Here is a 19,449-nt window from a genome sequence, read left to right on the forward strand (position 1 = left end):
TGGAAGAGACTGTTAGTGCTTAATTAACACTGATCAGCTGCAAGTTTCATTACCATTGATAATATTAGACTGGTTTAATTAGATGAAGTTCAACAGATGTTGAGTATAAATCACTGTATGCAGTACAGGACAGGATCTGAAAAGTAGTTTATATGAATCTTTTGCTACTGATGTTTTTAGTCATATATATATATATATATATGTATTGCGAAACATTTCATGATATAGTATTTTTACCATATCGCACAGCCTTACTCTTAACAGGGGAGTGGAAGTCGTAAGGGCATATAGCTTATACATTATACAACAAACCCTGTGAGAACACATCACTATAACCCTACAGCAGTGCTGTGTGGTGTGATGCTTCCTTCAGGATGCTACTTAAAATTCAATGCAATGTGTAATTTAGATGTACAAATAGCTTAAACACTTAGCATTGTGTTGCTAGCGACAGTAGGCTAGCACACAAAAGTTCCTGAGGGACCCCCAGGCTTTTTTATATGTCCGCCTGATATAAAGTAAACCTGGTTGGGTTTATCAGAGAATATATGAATACATTAAAATGCTGTAATAGCCTATATGTCAGGGCTGGGCAGTATGGCTAACCGTGGTTTCACAGTATAACACAATTTCCCATGCTATGGGCAGAACTCTGCTTCTGCTGTGCCAGCAATACCATCATAATGGCAACTTTGACATGAGATACCACCCCGTAACACAATTTTCTTCAGCTCCAGTGTGTAAATGCAGTGTTTAAGGTCAAAGCCAGTGTTGTTTTCTATTACCCGTGTATTAGTGTGTGTCGTTCATCCAGTACATCCGTTAAACTTTTGGTTGTGTGCCACCCAGTACACATACAACACACTGCAGTTACCAAACAGCTTCTTCATGTGTGTTCTATTATATACAGAATGATAATTCTATTCTGGCATGTTTTCCCATAGTGTGCATAGTGTGTTTCCCAAAGAAATTCAGCTCTTAACTTTAAAACGGACCCATTTAACACCTGTATGCTGTGTTTTGTGTTTGTGTTGTTTTTTGTTTTTTTTAGGAGTTTCCTTTCTTTACCTTGACCGGTTTCCCACCTGGTTTTCTGCTGCATGTGGGTGGAGTGGTCAGCGCACGGTCAGTCAAGCTTCTGGATCGAATCCACAACCCAGGTAAGACACCACACACCAATTCCACAAACACAAATCCAGATGATGCCCTACACAACCACCACCCACTATGCACTCTTGTAATGATTGCAGTGCAGGACAAAAAATACAAGCTTTTAATGACTGGATGTTGCACATTACTGTGCAGTACATGTCTGAACAGGACCATGTCTAATTAAGCTCAGCTGATAAAACTCCATTCATTCATTGCGTGTGCAGTAATGCCAGCTGTGGCTACAGTCATGGCCAAAAATATTGCCACCCTTGCGCTTCTTTCAGAAAGTGCACCACTTCTTTTGTCCTTTTTTGGAGTTATAAATGCTTTGGTATTCACAAGATCTTTAAGTTTGCTTTGGAACAACAAAACTAAATCAATCTTGTGATTCTTCTTCTGTTGCTATTGGTGGCACGTGACACTTTGGTTTTGACTCATGTAATTACACAAGGGTCTCTTAATAGCTGTAAAGGCTCATTTACACTCTCTTTGCATGCGGATATAAAGAAGTCCTCTTCACTGGCTTCCTGTAGCTGCTGCCCACATCAGATTCAAAACCTTGACTCTGGTCTACAAAGCCCAGAAAGGACCAGCCCCTCCGTACTTGATGGCAATGGTCAAAAGCCGATCCGCACCAAGAGCCCTTCAGGCTTCAAGTACGGCTCGGCTCGACCCGCCATCCCTCAAAATCCAAGAGACGGGTGTCCAGACTTTTTTCTGAATATTTTTCAAGCTTCCCCTGGGTGTCCGAACGGCGGAGTCGCTCGCTGTCTTCAAACGCAGACTGAAGACCCTCCTCTTCCGAGAGGCGAATAGCAGAGTGGTCACCTTATTGACTTGTGTTTAGTAATGTCTAAACTTAGAGGTATCTTTGATTTTTTTTTTAGTCTATTCAAACTAGCTGAGGTTGTTCTTCAGTAAATAGCAGAGCACTTTTGTAAGTCGCTCTGGATAAGAGCGTCTGCTAATTGCCATAAATGTAAATGTAAGTCTGTTTCGAATGCTGTAAACGTCACTGCCCACATACTTCTATGCATCCTTAAAGCTGACATAGATGTTACATCCACTAGAGGGCAGTTCAGAGTCAAACGTTTGGCAAACCAACATGGAGACGGTTCCATCCGTGTCTGTATGCTTTCCGAAAACGTCCACAAATACTGATGAAATAGGTTTAATGAGCATGGACTGAAAAGCTTGGGCAGTATCCGTATTTAGCATGAAGCATAAATGAGCCTTAACAGCATACTCTTATAGGGTTATACACGTGTTATAAGATGAGGGTAATTGAATTTATATGACCTGCTACTCTGAGACGCTGCAGAGTCCAAACTAAAGTTAATTGATGTGTGTATTTACTCTTAATGTAGTAGGCCTGTAACAGTGAATACACCACCAATGGTTACATTGATATTGTATGTGATATTACACCGTTATTAAAGTCACTTGGTCTGAAGAGGGAATTTGTTCGTTTGCCAATAGGGCTCATTTCATCAAAGGGGTGTAGTTGGAGTAAAGTCATATATATATATATATATAGGCCACCTTAAGAAGACCGTGTGAATAAGCAATCAAGACAGTCAGGGTTATACTACTTTACGTTACCTGCAGCGTGAACGTAGCGTTGTGTTTCTCAAACCTGGTCCCTGTTCCGAAAACACCTGATTCAACCAATCAGCTGATTATCTATCCATTCTTGAGTTAAAGTGAGTGTGTTGAAGCAGGAAAAGCAGCAAAATGTGCAGAGCGGTGGGCCTCATGGACCAGGGGACATATTAGTCGCATAGTAGTAGTAGTAGTTAATGATCATAAGTTTATAGTTACACAGTAAGAAAAGAGGTTGGTGGTTGATGTGGCGCAACAGATAACACCACTACCTGCCACTGAGCTACCACACCATGTGGGAGGCTGGGGTTCGAATCCTGGTCTGGGTGACTATGCTGTGCTACACCAATAAGAGTCCTTGGGCAAGACTCCTAACACTGCATTGGCCCTCCTCTGTAATACAAGTAACCATGTAAGTCGCTCTGGATAAGAGCGTCTGCTAAATGCCATAAATGTAAATGTAAATGAAACTCCCACATATCTTGCTTGTGGTGCATTTTCTAAAAGAAGTGCAGGGGTGCCAATATTTTGGGCCATGACTGCATATTTTTGGCAGCTGGGGAGGTGTAATCTTACTTTTCTGTGCTTTTATTGCATCCATATTCAAGATTTCAGTGCTTCTTTAGAGATAAGGAGATTCAGACAGTGGACAGTGACCTCTTTCCCAAAGGCACCTGCTGCAGTTTATTGGTTTTATTAGCAGACAATCACTTATAAATCCATAAGCACTGAGCTTTTTGAGCTTTGAGGCTGGAGGTGAAATGTGGAATCTGTTCTGCATCACATGGTCTATCTAATGCTGCATGCCCAGACTGCCTGACGACCACATGACTACACCTGCCTTGCGGTTCTCATATGTTTGTAGGTTTTGTTATTTTTTGCCTCTGTGGTCCACGTCGTGCATCTTTTACTAATCCACATCCCCTGTGTTTCCTGAGTCTCCCGGAATGATGCACGCTGCACACATGTATTTGTTCGTTTTAATTTATTTTAATTTTTAATTATTATTTCGTTGTTTTTTTGTGTAAATACAGAGCATTCCCAACACTGCAGACCACCACTCCACACTGACTGTCCTAACACTGGAATGTATGTCATGTGTTAGTGAAGTTTTTCCATCATGCTTATCCAGAGTTACACCCTCTTATTTTCCCACCCTGGTTTGTGCTGTTTGGACTTCTCGTGGAGTGTGTTTGTCATCTTCCCCACCCTGCATATCACTTTCACTGCTGATGTGCTGATGCTCCCGTCCGACGTGCCTTTGTGTGTCAGCTGTTGCTTACTTCCCTATATGAAATAGTGCTCAGCAGTGATGCTCATGATTCTGTATCTAGCTCCTCAGGCTGGCTGAACACTCCAATCTCCCCATTTCACCTGAAGTGCCATGTTAGAGATGCCTTGTCAAGGAGCTGGAAAGTAGTCTTGCAAAGTCGAGGTGCATTCAACTGAGCACATATGCAGACCATTACGTGCATATCGTCACTGCCGTCTCTCAGAAACCTTGTATTTCCATTTGTGCTGTGAATGGACCAATAGAAATGCTCCAAAGTGACTTCATTGACTTCCATTGAAGGTTAAGAAGGATTTTCCTTCTTCTGTAAAGCTGCTGTTTTGGAGCTACACATGTTTTGCATGGCAGTGATGATATGTAAACCATATGTCCTGACTTCCATTCCTCACTGCTATAACCTAAGAATGGCCTAGCCTAGTAGTTACTGAACAATTAGCTGTTAAGTGGAGCAGGCCTGAGAGTATTTAAGGGGTTAAACTGCAGGACTCATATGTGGGCCCACATTTCAGTTTCTCACAGTTGTTCACACTGCAGGTTTCTCGAATCTGATTTTATGGACAAAAGTATTGGGACACCTGCTCATTCATTGTTTCTTCTGAAATCAAGCATATTAAAAAAGACTTGATCCTGTTTCGGTTGGAGTAACTGTAAACTCTACTGTCCAGGGAGGAAGGCTTTCTACTAGATTTTGGAAAAGCATTGCTTTGAGGATTTGATTGCATACAGACACAAGAGCTGAAGAGTTAGTAAGGTCGGGATGTTGGATAATGATCACTACCCCACCTCATCAACCCCAGCTCCCCAACTCCTGCCAAATGTCTTGGATGGAGCTCCACCACCACCATTCCAGAGAGCACAGTTCTTCCACTGCTCCACAGCTCAATGCTGGGGGGCTTTGTACCCCTCCATAGCCCACGCCTGGCATTAGGCAGCATGGTGCCAATAGGTTCATGTTCATCTGCTCCAGAGAGTTCTATTCTATCAACAGTACTTCTCTACAGGGACTAGACAAGCTGTGTGTGTGCATTTGCACATCTGTGTCAGCAATGGGTGCAGCTTAAAGTAGCTGAATGCATTCATTGCAAAGGGTTTCCAGAAATCTTTGGACATGCTGTGTGACTGAGACATCTGTCTGAGCCAGTCTTCATCAAAACATCACTACACGTGCCGGTACAGACTTTGCTTAGCTAATTTTACCATCACTAAGTCTGTTAATCTTATGATTAACATCTTAAACTATTTGGAAGCACCAGTGCTTCCTGGCTTCTTTGGCCTACGTGGGCACAGCTCAGCCGGTTTGCATTGCTTTGAATGTAAGTATTGTTTCTTAGGGTGTAATAGAAGTCATGGAGCCATGGAGGGGTTAATCTGAGGACAGCTGTGGTGATATGACCTCAGATTGAGATCCTGATTAATTGAACATTTTACCTTGATTGTTATTAATGAGCCGTGTATTTATATATATATATATATATATATATATATATATATATATATATATATATATATATATATATATATAAGCTGGTAGAACTGCTCAGTTGGCTCGGTGTTTGGGTTCACTTCCATATTGCTTCCATGTTGCAGACTAGACGGGGCGGTGTCATGTGACTATACTACACACAGTAGTATGTTTTCAAGGGGACACACAGTGGGGAAGGTACTAAAAATGTATTAACACAATAAAAAGGATGGATTAACAGTGAAAAAAAATCGAATTAATCAACATGGGCACGATTATGCTGCTTAGAGCTTCTGGATGTCGGTTTTGATTAATTTCCATTAATTGCCCAGCCCTAGTTCAGACTGACACATATAGACACCATAGGGAGACACTGAATGAGCAAACAACCAATCAGATTTGAACCATCTTTCACCTGCAGTGTGAACGCAGCGTTACAGTGCATATTAGATTCATAATAATAGTTCATAACATAATTATAATAAGCCACGGTTTAAAGGGTTAAAGTTATATTAGGTTCACTCTTCACTGCAGAGATTCCACAGCACAATTAGCTGTTACGTGCAGCAGGTATTTAAAGGGGGCTAAACTGCAGTTTTTTTAAATGGATTTTTTATGGACAAAAGTAATGGGACACCTGCTCATTCATTGTTTCTTCTGAATTCAAGGGAATTAAAACAAGTTTCTCCTGCTTTCGTTGGAGTAACTGTCTCCTTTCTACTAGATTTTAGAGGAGCGTTGCTGTGAGGATTTGATTGAATGAGTGAGGTCAGGATGTGGGAGGATGATCACTACCCCGACTCATCCCAGCAGTATTGAATGAAGCACCTTAAGAAGACACTGTGAATGAGCAAACAACCAATCAGATTGCAGTGTGAACGCAGCGTTACAGTGCATATTAGATTCGTTACAGTAGTCAGTAATATAATTATAGTGAGCCACAGTTTAAGGGGTTAAAGTTATGTAGTTCCACTCTTCACTGCAGAGATTCCACAGCAAAGAAGCGCCCACATATCTTAGTGTGTGTGTGTGTGTGTGCACGTGTGTGTGTGTGTGTGTGTGTGTGTGTGTGTGTGTGTGTGAGAGAGAGCGAGAGTGTGTAACTATTAGCTGAATGTGAGGCATGGTTTGAATGGAGGAGCTGCTTGTAAAATCTTTTAATGTAGATGTGCTGATATAGAGCCACTGACCGAGTGACATAGTGCTGCTGCATGCATCTCTCTCTCTCTCTCTCTCTTCATCTCCTTCTCTTCTGGCTCTGCCTTTCACTTTCCCAAACGGTCACTGATCTCTCTCGGTCAGTCTTTTCACCTCTCTCGCTCTACGCTCTCTCTCTTTTCTGACAATAACTCTCTTGTCTGTCTTTGCAGTTCCTGTGGAGTGGTGTTGTCCAGTGTTGTGCTCTTGTTTGTAGTTTGTGTTTATTATTTTCTTTTATTCTTTTCCTCTTTTTTTGTTTTTTCTTTTCTACTCTCTTTTTCTCTCTGCTCCTTTAACTGATCTACTAATGTGGCGTTTTGAATCAGCCTTGGGTAACACCAGATCATACAAACTGCTAGACTGGAATAGTTTCACCGCAGGTACTACCCTACCCCCAGTCCTGCATTTACACACACACAGCCCTTGGCAGCTCGCAGCAGTTTGAAGCTCATATAGCCACACACACATAGTAATACACGTAGTAATACACACACTGACATACTGACGTACTTGATTACGTCTGGTCGTGACTTAGACCCATCTAGTAAAATCCTTGGACCTGAGTTGGACTGTTTCTCACTGTCCTCTGAACAATTAAATTGTGAAACGTTGCTTTTAAAGGAATACTCCAGCTTTTTCCCGACGAATCTCTAATATCTGTAGAGCGTCGATTGCCACAGACAGCAGTTGTGGTGCATGTTCTTGTACTTAAGGCATTAAAACCGAACATTAAGCGTATGACATTAAAGCCACTGACGGCTGAACTGAATAACGCTGGTGATCTGCTTCCAGTGGCTCCAGTAAAGGGCTGGATCTACATATTAGGCAGCAAGTGAGCACTCTATTCTGGAAGGTGATGAAGTTGTTGGAAGCCGAGCGTAAGAATCTGACACTTTGACAAGAACCAAACTGGGTCAGAACATCTCCAGAACATCAGACTTCAGGTCTTGTGGGGTGGTTCCTCCCAGTATGCAGTGGTCAGTACCTACCAAAAGCGCGCCAAGGAAGGACAACCGGTGAACCGGCGACAGGATCATGGGTGCCAGAGGCTCATTGAAGCTTGTGGAGGTCCCATCTCACAACTTACAGGACTTAAAGGATCTGCTGCTAGTGTTAGACTTGGTGCCAGAGACCACAGCAGGACACCTTCTGAGGTCTTGTAGAGTCCACAAGTCAGAACTGTTTCTGTGGCATGGCAGTAGGCACATGGAGCAGGTGGTTTTAATGTTATGGCTGATTGGTGTATATTGGTGGTTTATATAGTTCTTGGTATATATATTTTCTCTATATATATTTCTTAAGTAATATATGCAGATTTATGCAGATTTACAGCTTAATGAATAAATATTTTTATAGATTTGAAGTGTTTTACATGGAAAAAAGGTTTGCTGATGGAATTCAGCATCCGTCTGATATCTTCAATCAGACGTTATTGAGTTTTCTGTTCTTTTTCTAAGCTCAGAGAACTGCGTCAGCATTGATTTTGGTGATCAGTTGATCAGATGGAGCAGATATTGATCAGGGTTAGGAAAGCTGAAGTATTCCTCTAACAGTCAATAGAAACTCAGAAAGACTGACCTTTCACATCTCAGCTCAGATTCACACAGATACTCACACACTCTTGGTTTTTCTCAGTAGTGTGTGTTGCATGAGCTGCCATGCGCTGTGCTTGGTGTGTGTGTGTGTGTGTGTGTATTAGTGTGTGTGTGTGTGTGTGTGAGGCGGCTGCAGCATGCTTCAGCTGGCTGTGTAGCTGTTCTCTGCTCTGGCTGGATGTTTCTGATTGGCTTTGGCTGTAACTCACCTAACCAGACCCCTCAACCACCCCCTGTACCCAGCATCCTGTTGTCCCTGATCACATTATCACATGACCAGATGATCCAGAGAGGGTGCAGAGAGGCAGGCGCGGGCATCGTCCTGCTTTTCTCTGTGACCTCTCTGTGACCCTGTCTCTGGTTCCCATGACCCAGCCCTCCATGGTTACTGTTTTTGCTTTTATGTAAGGCAGTGGATGCGTGTTTACAGTCCTGCAGTATGTTTGTGTGTGCACTGATATCTCGTACTGTGGGTTTTTATACTGGAGGGACTTTCTTTGTGATTTGATTTAATTTACATTTCATTTTAATTTAGAGTTTTGGGATTTTAGAACTGTGACTTTTCCTGTTAAAAATAATGTAAGGTAAGACACTACAGGTGAATGGGGTAAAACAATTTAAATAACAGAGATCACCATGAAACCTCCCTAGTTGATTTCTTACATTAAGATGATAATAATTTGAATGACAATTGTTATAATTATTATATAGTACAGTATTATAGTATTATAATATAAATATGCACAAATGCAAACAAGGCATTATCTAATTAAATATGCACTTAATTGCTTACATTTAAAGAATAGAAATTAGAGATTAGTGATTCAAGCCTAATTCTAAGTTCTTCTTTCATTAAAATTAAAAGGTAACGGCAATAAAAACTCATAAAAATGCCATTTCTTAAGACTATGAATAACACATTGTCACCGTCACACAAAAACCTTGTCGCTCCATTTTTGCCATGTTTACACTTTTCTCCATCATGTGAATCTGGCAGAATTTCATAAAGATCTGACCAATAGAAATGCTCCAAAATTCTACATTGACTTCCATTAAAAGTTGAGTTAAACGTTTTTGTTAAACGTTTTGTTTGACAGCAACAGTATTAACCACCGCCTCTGTAAAAACCTTCAGAGTAAATTTTGGGATAACTTTGGTGCATTTAAGTGTTACTGAAGCGAATGTTTCTGGCTCAGAATGTGAGGAAAAATTCAGATATTGGCACAAGCCAATAGGATTTAATGCTTAGGTTTAAATCTCCCATTTTCTATTTATTTATTTATTTATTAATACATGAATAATCTGAATTTCTCAAATATGTACAGGCACAAGCAAAGAAAGTGCAAAAAAATAAACACCTAAATATCCTTTTTATTTTAAATTTCTTTTAATTCCCCCCCCCCCCAGTAGTCTGAAAGAAGACGCGTTATGGAAGCAAAATAGCCTAAAATCTTAAATTTCACCATGATTTCACATGATTAAACAATGTGCTCGGTCTTCTAACTGTCTACCTACAATTATTACTGTGAAAGAGAGCTGATATCTTCAGAAGTTGCCTGTTTTTCAGTGCTCTGCAGAGTAAAACATGCCTGTGAGGGAAAATCAGGCCTGTCTGCTAGGGCATGGTAACTTTAGAGGCAGACGGTTTCTGCATGTGAGCAAGCTTGGGCATGTCGCTTATGAAAATCAGGTAAAGGCTCAATTTTCCTGGTAGAATAAAAAAATCCCTCAGGCTACTGAGGCTACAGGCTACATCGCTGCGGTAGCTTTCATATGATGTCATGATTTACTGCAGATAAAAAATGAAAAGGCTGAAATGATTTTTCTCTGTATATGAGCATGAGCAAAAAGCCTGAATGAAGGTGGGAAGCAGATTTGAAAACTCTGTCCTCTTTCAAAGGCAGCTCTGCTGAGGTGTGGTCAACAAGACGCTGAGCTCCTCAGCTCTCAGGAAATGCAGTAGAAATGCATGTTCTCATCCTCTTGCACAATGGGTGTGACTGGGGCTAGACTGAAAGGAGCTGCGCTTAGATTGGAGCTAACTTGGCAATTAGCAGGTTGCCTTATGCAGCTGTTATAACCAGTAAAACATACCTATGACTACAGCTGTGTGTAACAGCTGGGGTTTGGCAGGAGTGGGGTGATTTGTAAGCCAGTGTGGGAAGAAACGGTCGTGTTTAGACATGTCTGATGTTGGCATTCTTTCTGATTTGGATCGTTAGAGCTGGGCCGCCCCTCTAGATGTCAGCGCAGCCGGAGCAAGAGCGCTGTTGGTTTGGGATGTGAAATGTAGCACTCTGGAAGTCGTCAACACAAAATTGCCAGAAGTGGCGAATCCCATTGAAATGAGTGTAACTTGCAAATTCACTGACCCAAGCCTGGAGTGACCGCAGCTTTTAGATGGTTTTGAATCACTATTTAAATGTGGTATCAATTTAAACCTATTAAACCTGTATAAGCCAATAGTTTAAATGACTACAAATAATTCTTTAATAAAATTGAAGCTGCAAAATGATGAACAGAGCTAAAGATGCTGACAGCGTGAGGGCTAAAAAACATTCACATAGTGATTCAGATTACTCGGCAGGAATAGTTATACATAAAAGACTACAGTATATGATCTATGCTTGGTTGAAATAGTCCACATACAGCTCTACGTGTCTGACAGACGCTTTATTCCAGGCATTTCATCAAACAGAGCTGAGTTATCTGAATCTGCAGACTATGAACGGCATAAAGTCCCAACAGCAATGTGAGAGACTAGTGGAGAGCCGGCCGAGACAGGAGAGCTGTGATTGGCCGTCGAGGTTATTTCAGCATAGTGATTTCTGAATGCTCTCAGAGTTCAGATATTAGTACTGTGTTTAAATCTGAATAATAACTTCTTTACTTTATAATTATTATCATCATTTATCTGCATTATTTGAGCAGCTGTTTTTGAGCAGTTTCATTTCTGCTAATAAAAAAATAAATAAATAAATAAATAAATGCTCAACACAAATTAATTTACAACACAAATATTCATTTCCCTAAAACACACTGCCTATAAACAGTAAAACCAGGGAAACTGACCATGTAGGGTGGTCTCTTCATTTTGTACAATATTATTATAATTAATTATTATATTTTTTAATATACAGTGATCTCAAACTTTTGAACTGCAGTGTAATGTTAAGAGCGTATAGCGCAGGCTATAGTACAGGAGGTTGGCCTGCAAGTCCCCCTTCGTTCCCATTATGCACATCAGTGCCCTTATTCTGACCTCCACTTCTCAGTTCTGCTCGCGTCTTTATTTATTCGCTCACCCTTCATCCACTCCCTCTGCTACTGGCACCTCCCAGAAAAGGGTGGCGTTTGCCCTTGATGATGATTCCTGTCAGATCGCATGACAGCAAAACCGAATGAATGCTCTGATCAGTCGGGAGTGTTTGATCGTGTGGTTTTGCACCTCCCTAAATGTAAGAGGAGGAGCCATCAGGAGAATGGCAAAACTAATTATCACACCTGCATTATTATCTTCTTCATCATCATCCTCCTCCTCCTCCTCATTGCCATTCGCTCCTTTCTTCTCCTGGTCTGTCGTATACTTGCAAAGGGGTCTATTTGTGCTTGCTCTCATGAGCGTCTCTGAAAACCACTCGCTCTCAGAGAGGAAAAGGTTGTGTGTGTGAGTGCAAGTGAGAGAGTGTCTGTGCACTGTGACTTTTATGCCGGTGTGTGAGGTTGTGATTGTGTGTGTTTCAGATGAGCCAGAGACACGAGATGCTTGGTGGGAGGAGATTCGTCAGGAGATAAAGTCTCATGCTAAAGCTCTGGGCTGCCATGCTGTGGTGGGCTACAGCGAGTCCACCAGCATCTGGTACCATTCATACACATACACATATGCTTGCCCACATACTGACTCAAAGATTTAGGGACATCTAGAAATATACTCAAAGCGTCTCCGTCATTCCCACTCCGGGCCGGAACGCTGCTGCTGCTACTGCACTATGGAGGTTTGGTGGTGGAGCTGCAGGAGGAGAACCTCTCTCCAGAACTGCTGTGTAACGCTGCAGAACCCATAGAGTCATATTAGTGTAGAATCCTGTAGTGTTACTCTACTGCCTCAGCCCACATGCTGCTCCACCTTCAGATCAAGCTTCTGCAGCTCTCAGCTTGTCCAGAAATGCAGGTGTACAGCTGTCCATGGTGCTCAAACCGCAATTTGTATTTATGGCAGTGGTGCAACAGTGAATGACACTCTATTTACTGTAGGGGGAGCCCTGAACCAAGATATACCAGTTCTCACTGCATGTACAAGCATCCCAAATCTGCTCTTTATCTTAACATGACACACATTTGTTGTGTTTGTGACCGTGTGAACAGCAAAAGACACCCTAGATATGATATTTTGTATATATAAGCATGTTTCTGACCTAACCTTCAAAATCAAAATCGCTCGTAGTGAATCAATTTCTTTTGAAAATTAAATAAAAAAGAAGGTGTCCCTAAATATTTGACAGCAGTGTACACACACACGCTCACACACATTCCTATTCTTTAGACACACTTATGGAGAGGCCACGGGGCTGTGTGTGTGTCTGTTTTGCAGCGAAGAAGTGTGCATCCTGTCAGCATCTGGCACAGCTGCAATCCTCAGCTCCCGCTTCATGCAAGACGGTGCCCTGGACACGGATCACAGGTTGTCACGACAACAAGCGCCTGTCTTTACCTCAGGGGCAGAGAAAGGCGAGGGTGATATGGGTAGTTCAGCCTCATTAGGGTAGGTTATTCACATGCCCCATGCTAAAGGACTAAAACCTCACTAAACATTACTAATGAGGCTGCTGTGTGTGGTCGGAGATGTTCCGAGGATTGGCTCTCACAGACACTAACACGTTTAAATGTTAGGGGGAGAGGTCTGCATCTGTTCATAGGAGTGTTGTATGTGTCCGGGACTTCGGGACTGTGTTAATATGCCTTTATACAGCTAATGAGGTCTAATCAAGGGGATAGCCATGATTGTTATATGTATAAAAACAAAAAAAACAAATAGATTTATGACAATATTTTATGTAGTCTTACATAATAAGTCTATTAATAGTCTTACTCATATTATCTCTCTATCTATCTATCTATATATATATATATATATATATATATATATATATATATATATATATATATATTATAATTAATGTTAAATTAAAGAATTATATATTTTTTATTATTATTATTTTTTACATGGATGAATGTGAGAGAATCCTTACTGAGCATGCTGTGTCTTTTCCTTTGTGCTTTACTGAGTAGTGGTGTATTTATTGCTCTTAGGTTTGAAGACCTTGCGCCCCCTGGCTGTGGGTTTTGTCACATCCCATATGATGAGTTGAACATGCCGTTTCCTGCTCAGCTCACGTACTGCCACTGCTGTCGGCGCTTTAAAGTCCCAGATGTGCTCTTCACTACTATAGACCTGCCTACAGAAGCCAGTGTTACTGGAAAGGGTTGCCTTATACAGGCCAGGTGAGTCATATGCACTGTAGTATATCGTCAATTGTAAACATCTACGACATCAAGTATATTGTCATGCAAAAACCTTGTATCTGTACGTGTGAATTTTTATATTGTATCTTCGTGGTTCTTAATATTGTGTCAGAATTGCATGACACATGACCCAATAGAAATGCCACAAAATGACTTAACACATTAACATCTAAATTATGTTTGTGTAATATACATGTTTTCAGTGGCTTAAATGTAGGAAATTACATATTAGCAATATTCGGAATGTTCCTTTATTCAGCATTGATGAGATTTTAAAATGCTCAATCTATTTATCATGATTGGGGTGTATATATATATATATATTATAGAATCTACATATATAACTTATAATAAAGTCAGTACTTTTTACCTAGATACAAAAGATGCGCAATGCACAGCTGGATGCAAACACTATTTCAGTGGGACTGGCAAACCTGGTCCTGGGGGACCCACTGTCCTGCACATTTTAGTGTTTATCCTGCTCTCAACACATCTGGTCCAGCAACTTGGCTCATTAACAAGCTCTTCCTAAGTTGAAGGGGGTGTGTTAGAACAGGAAACCTCCTGGTCTTCCAGGACCAGGGTTTGAAACCACTCCATTACACCATGCCTGAATGTCAGACATTTGAGTGCAGTCACAAGCCGGTATTAACGGCAGAATTGTAGAATTAGTAAAAAGCACCCTGCACAAAGCCAATAAAGGGAAGCCAATGAAAACAGAGATTATTTGCATATGAGTAAACAGCCTGTTTAGGAGAGACTGGAAAATTGTAATATAAAAATTAGTTATTCAGGAAAAATGTCAAATGTGGGTCCTTTAAATCTCTCTTTCCTTTTTTAAGGCTTTGTCGGACTAAAAAGAAGGCTCAAGGGGAGGGCAACGCCACAGCCATCAGTAACTTGTTGCCGTTTCTGGAGTACGAGCTGCACACACAGCTGATGAACAAGCTGAAGCTGCGCAGCATGAATGCACTGTTCGGCTTGCGCATCCAGATCAGTGTCGGAGAGAACATGCTGCTGGGCCTGGCTGTGAGTACTGCAGCCTTTACTCATCTCACTGTCAAACTTTTATAAACTTTTATAAAGTTGGGCTAAAAAAAATCTGTATGTGTGTGTGTGTGTGTGTGTGCTATAGTCAGCTACAGGAGTTTATCTGACCCCACTACCCAGTCCAGGAGGAATCCAGATAGCAGGAAAGACCCCTAGTGACATCACATACGAACAACACATCTCAAACATGCAGAAGAAAATCAATGACACCATTGCCAAAAACAAGGAGCTCTATGAGATCAACCCCCCGGTGAGTGCACATGCACACTGTCAGTGGCTTGAGGTTGCAAGTGCTTTGCTAAAGGATTTTTGGATGTTAATACTGTGTTTCTCTCTGAACTGATAAAGAAACTATTCACTCTGGATCCAGAAGCTTTCAGATGCATCAATACGGTACATTCTAATGCATGGCAATTCATACAGTACAAGCTCTGCATTCACAAACACTGGTTATTTTAATAAAAGCATGCCGTCTTGCCTCTACACTCACTTTCTAAGGTGGACATATGCACTCAGTAACACACACACACACACACACACACATACACACACACACACACACACACACACACGGATACATCACAGCTGTCTTTCAGGTGTAACAGGTGTTTCACCACTAATCATGCTGACCTTCTGCAGGGCTGGTGTGGTTTACTAATTGTGAGAGGATGCTGTGTTTGTGAGGGGAAGGGAAAGAGTGTGCAGTAGTGTTATTTTATTTATTTATTTTAGAGTAGCAAGGGGTCGTTAAAGCTGCCCAACCTTCTTTTTGTGTCATTCAGAGGAGAAAATGTTGATTTCATGCCAGTGAGGATCATGTAAATCAGTGAGGATCATGTAAATCAGCAATTGGCCAAATTCTTGAGACCCATTTGGCTCAACAAAGCATCTTTGGATGACTTTAATGAAAGTGGATGTAGCGTTGGTGTTTTGCAGGGGTGTAACGGTACAAAAGGTCACGGTTTGGATGCCACCTGCTGTTTGGACCTCATGGTTTGGTATGAGTTCAGGACAACAGTAATAAACAAGCCCCAAAAAGTTAACCTAGGTTTCTTTTCAGTTATTTTTAACAGGCAGCCCCACCTAGTGTCTTATAACGCCCCCCCCTGAGGTAGCTGGAGCAACCTGTAGTGTGCTAATTAAATTTATTTTGAGTTGTTGAGACGTGATAAATACAGTTACGATAGCCGTTCTCTAGAATTCACTACAATTCCCACAATTCCATGCAAACCAATGGTTCAGCACTTAAGGTTTGCAGGTCTAATCAGAATCAGAATCTCTTTAATTTAAGTTACACATACTTGGTGAGAGCAACACAAGTATGACATGTAACAAACAAACAAACTGGGAAAAATACTAAAGTACTAAAAGTAATTAGGAGCTGTAAAAAAAAAAAAAAAAAAAAAAATATATATATATATATATATATATATAGATAATAAAAATTACACTTCCTTGTGAGATTCGCTCGCCAATCTTCGTTCATTGCGTGACCTATTCTGTGACCTATTGTATTCCCTGTGTGACCGTGCACACCGAACCGTGGCGTCTGTACCGTGGCGCAACGCCCGTTCATCCAACAGCCTTTTCTGATGCTTTAACTTCATGCCATCAGCTCTTCTCTGAGTGCTCCGTGTCTGTGTATTCGTTGTGCAGGAATTGGTCGATGAGGTGATCGGGTCTCCTATCCCTGAACCCCGACAGCGCTCCCGCCTCTTCCGCTCTCACTCGGAGAGCTCAGACGAGGTGTCTGAGTTAGACCTGTCTCATGGAAAGAAGGATGCTTTCGTTCTAGAGGTACGTTTTAGTGAATTTTCTGAATGTAGATGAATTTGTTGAGGATTACTGTATATTAAGGCTGCATTTTTGGTACTTTCTTAGATTGATGACACGGATGCTGTTGAAGACATTCACTCCCTCCTTACTGATGCCCCAACACCTCCAGGTACACCTCTCGCGTCTTCTCATCTCCTCTTCTGTACCTCCTGTATCTATTTATATACATTTATTTGTGTCTCTTTTTCAGGGTTTTACAGCTGCAACACTGAAATCATGCCTGGGATTTATAACTGGACTTCAGCTTTACAGGTAGAGTTAAACCAAGCCACTTAAAAACAGCACAGGATCGATCTCCTGACCCTTCAGTGGACAGAAACCTTCAGGCAGTGTGAGGCTCTGCATCTACGTCTCCCACATCTCCCGTTTTGTTTTTCTTGTTCCTGTAGATGTTTACATCGGTGAGGGTCTTCCGCCTCAGCAATGTAAACCTGACCAATCAGGGCCTGAATAAGGTCTTCAATGACCTCTGCGAGAATCTGCTTAAGGTGAGTTCGCTCTCCCCTTCCTCATTTTCTCCCAGCCTCTAATTTATGAACTGTAGACTTTGAATAGTTATAGGAACGAGACTCTCATTTCAAGGCATGTGTGTGTTGTGTAGAGTCTGTACTTCAAGCTGCGCTCCATGGTGCCCTGCTGCCTCTGCCATGTGAACTTCACTGTTGCTGTGCCTGAGGATGAGCTCATACAGGTGAGAACTGCAGAGACTGTGGAGTTGATGTTAAACCAGTTTGCTTGCTTCTGAATTTTCAAAATTTGCTCACTTGCATTTATCTAAATCGTGCTGCCTGTATAATTCACTAGATATGTACTGAAATTCTAACCTGTAAACCACAAATAATGCAACTACATGCAACATTTAGAGCCATTTCCAGGTAGCCATATTTAAATGATAGGCTATACAGCATCCTGTGGACATGCAGTGCCTTACTTGTGTGCAGAAGTCATACTTCCATGACTGAAGTAGTGCTCATGTATAAGGAATGAGGTAGCAAATTTGAACAGAGCTTTCTGGTGATCCGCTCAGTCTGCAAACCAGCATGGCGTTACTCCACACTCCACACTCCCTTTAAACAAAGTATCCTAATATCCATCCTATATTATCAAATGTATGAAAGAACCATGTGCTTATCTGCACTGTGAGTGTTAAGTGGGCTACAGTGGGCTGAGGAGTCTTTTGCTGCTGGATTATGATCAGTGCATGTGTTGTCAGTCTTTTTCAGACCCTGCAGGTGAATTGTGTATTGTGTTTGATTGACAGGTGGCAGTGACAGCGGTGGCAATGAGCTTTGATAAAGATCAGACTCTAGAGAATGGCAGACAAAGCTGCGACAAGTCTCTTATGAAAGGTGAGTGTGTGTGCCTGCAGGTGTTTACGACACTTTTAAGGGCATTTATAAAGGCATTACATTTAGGGTCCAGCACTCGCTGCAGACAGGTCTATCTTTTTTTTTTTAAGAATTGAATAAATAAATAAATAAATAAATAAAATAAGCCTCAAAGCCACGATGCAGAGTTACTCAGCTATATATTTTTTAGGTTTACAGCATGAATCTAATACTTAAACTGTTGTTTAATATGAACATGTTCAATATGAGAAACTCACTGAACACAGAGGAACACCAGTGTACTGTAGGCTTCAGTTCAGCATGAAATATTCTTTGCTTAGCGATTTGATTGTCAGGTTGTTCAGCTTGGACTCCGGCTAATGTGCTATTTATGCTGGTTTTAGAGCTAAATTTATATGCTTAATGTTCAAAAAGCTAGTTAAATAATATTTAGGACAACGTATAGGCATCTGCTTCGCTGAATCAGACTGAAGAACACCTTTAAACACTTGAGCTTGTCCAAGAAGTCCAAGCAGTTGCTCACAGTTCGAGTCTAAGTGAGCATGTTTACAGTAAGAGGGTGGCGAGCTGAAAGTGAATTGTCTTCTCCAATGGACATCCATCATTCACTGTTAATTAATTGACTAATTATTTTTGTGTTTGTTTTACATAGTTGTTAAATAACCTTCCATGTCATCATGTCTTCAGTTTCCCTTATTTAATCTGTTGACCAAAGCTAATCTGAACCCTCGACCCTGCATGTCTCCTCCAGCCATTACAGAAAATGAAGAGCAGCTCCAGTTCCCTCTAGAGCTCACCGCTGAATCCTCCTCCAACCCTCTCAGCTCTGCCAAAGGTAAACTCTCATTCTAACATTATGCCCTTTTTGACCCCTGAGAACCTCCAAAACCCTACCAAGGCTTACTGTAGTAGAGTCCTTCTATGAAACAGGTGGCGTCTGCATCTGCAACATTTGATAACATGCGAAATAAGCAAAGAAGTGTTTCCAAAGCTTAAAGCTACCAATTCTATACAGCAAAATGCCATTTCTTAAAGAGTAACATATTATTTTAACACATTTTGCATCAATACATGGCCATGTGTATTGACATGCGTTAAATAAGTGATTTGATTATCAAATGTTTATTATTATAGATTGTGTGGCCCTTTTTACAGAAGATATATTTATTAAAAAATAAAACTTTAATGTTTGTAATACTTTTGTGATGCATGTGCGTCCCTCAGTTTGACCTACCACTCCATCACTGTAACTAGTTTTGTCTATAAATAATGTACTGTTGCTTTAAATGACATCCCAAATGTACTTGCATCATTTTTATTTTATTTATTTTATTATATTAATTTATTTATTTAAAATTATTTATTTTATTTATTATTAATCCCGTCGTG

General features: G+C 41.0%; 1 protein-coding gene across 13 annotated transcripts in view; it reads left to right on the forward strand.

Moving 5' to 3' along the window:
- c2cd5 (C2 calcium dependent domain containing 5) overlaps window positions 1-19,449 on the forward strand; it is a 43,297-nt gene that overhangs the window by 17,282 nt on the left and 6,566 nt on the right. For 6 of the 13 annotated variants that reach the window (XM_072695920.1, XM_072695915.1, XM_072695916.1 and 3 more), the window contains 14 exons: window positions 1,052-1,160; window positions 12,047-12,161; window positions 12,894-13,064; window positions 13,613-13,804; window positions 14,668-14,854; window positions 14,961-15,125; window positions 15,224-15,268; window positions 16,532-16,672; window positions 16,757-16,820; window positions 16,902-16,963; window positions 17,101-17,199; window positions 17,313-17,402; window positions 17,973-18,060; window positions 18,812-18,895. In XM_072695920.1, the coding sequence (XP_072552021.1) occupies window positions 1,052-1,160; window positions 12,047-12,161; window positions 12,894-13,064; window positions 13,613-13,804; window positions 14,668-14,854; window positions 14,961-15,125; window positions 15,224-15,268; window positions 16,532-16,672; window positions 16,757-16,820; window positions 16,902-16,963; window positions 17,101-17,199; window positions 17,313-17,402; window positions 17,973-18,060; window positions 18,812-18,895 (1,612 nt within the window). The remainder of the gene's footprint in view (window positions 1-1,051; window positions 1,161-12,046; window positions 12,162-12,893; window positions 13,065-13,612; window positions 13,805-14,667; window positions 14,855-14,960; window positions 15,126-15,223; window positions 15,269-16,531; window positions 16,673-16,756; window positions 16,821-16,901; window positions 16,964-17,100; window positions 17,200-17,312; window positions 17,403-17,972; window positions 18,061-18,811; window positions 18,896-19,449) is intronic. The other 7 variants (XM_072695928.1, XM_072695917.1, XM_072695918.1 and 4 more) reach the window with 3 other exon arrangements.

This window comes from Salminus brasiliensis, chromosome 13, assembly GCF_030463535.1.
Source record: "Salminus brasiliensis chromosome 13, fSalBra1.hap2, whole genome shotgun sequence".
NCBI classification, from domain to species: Eukaryota; Metazoa; Chordata; class Actinopteri; order Characiformes; family Bryconidae; genus Salminus; species Salminus brasiliensis.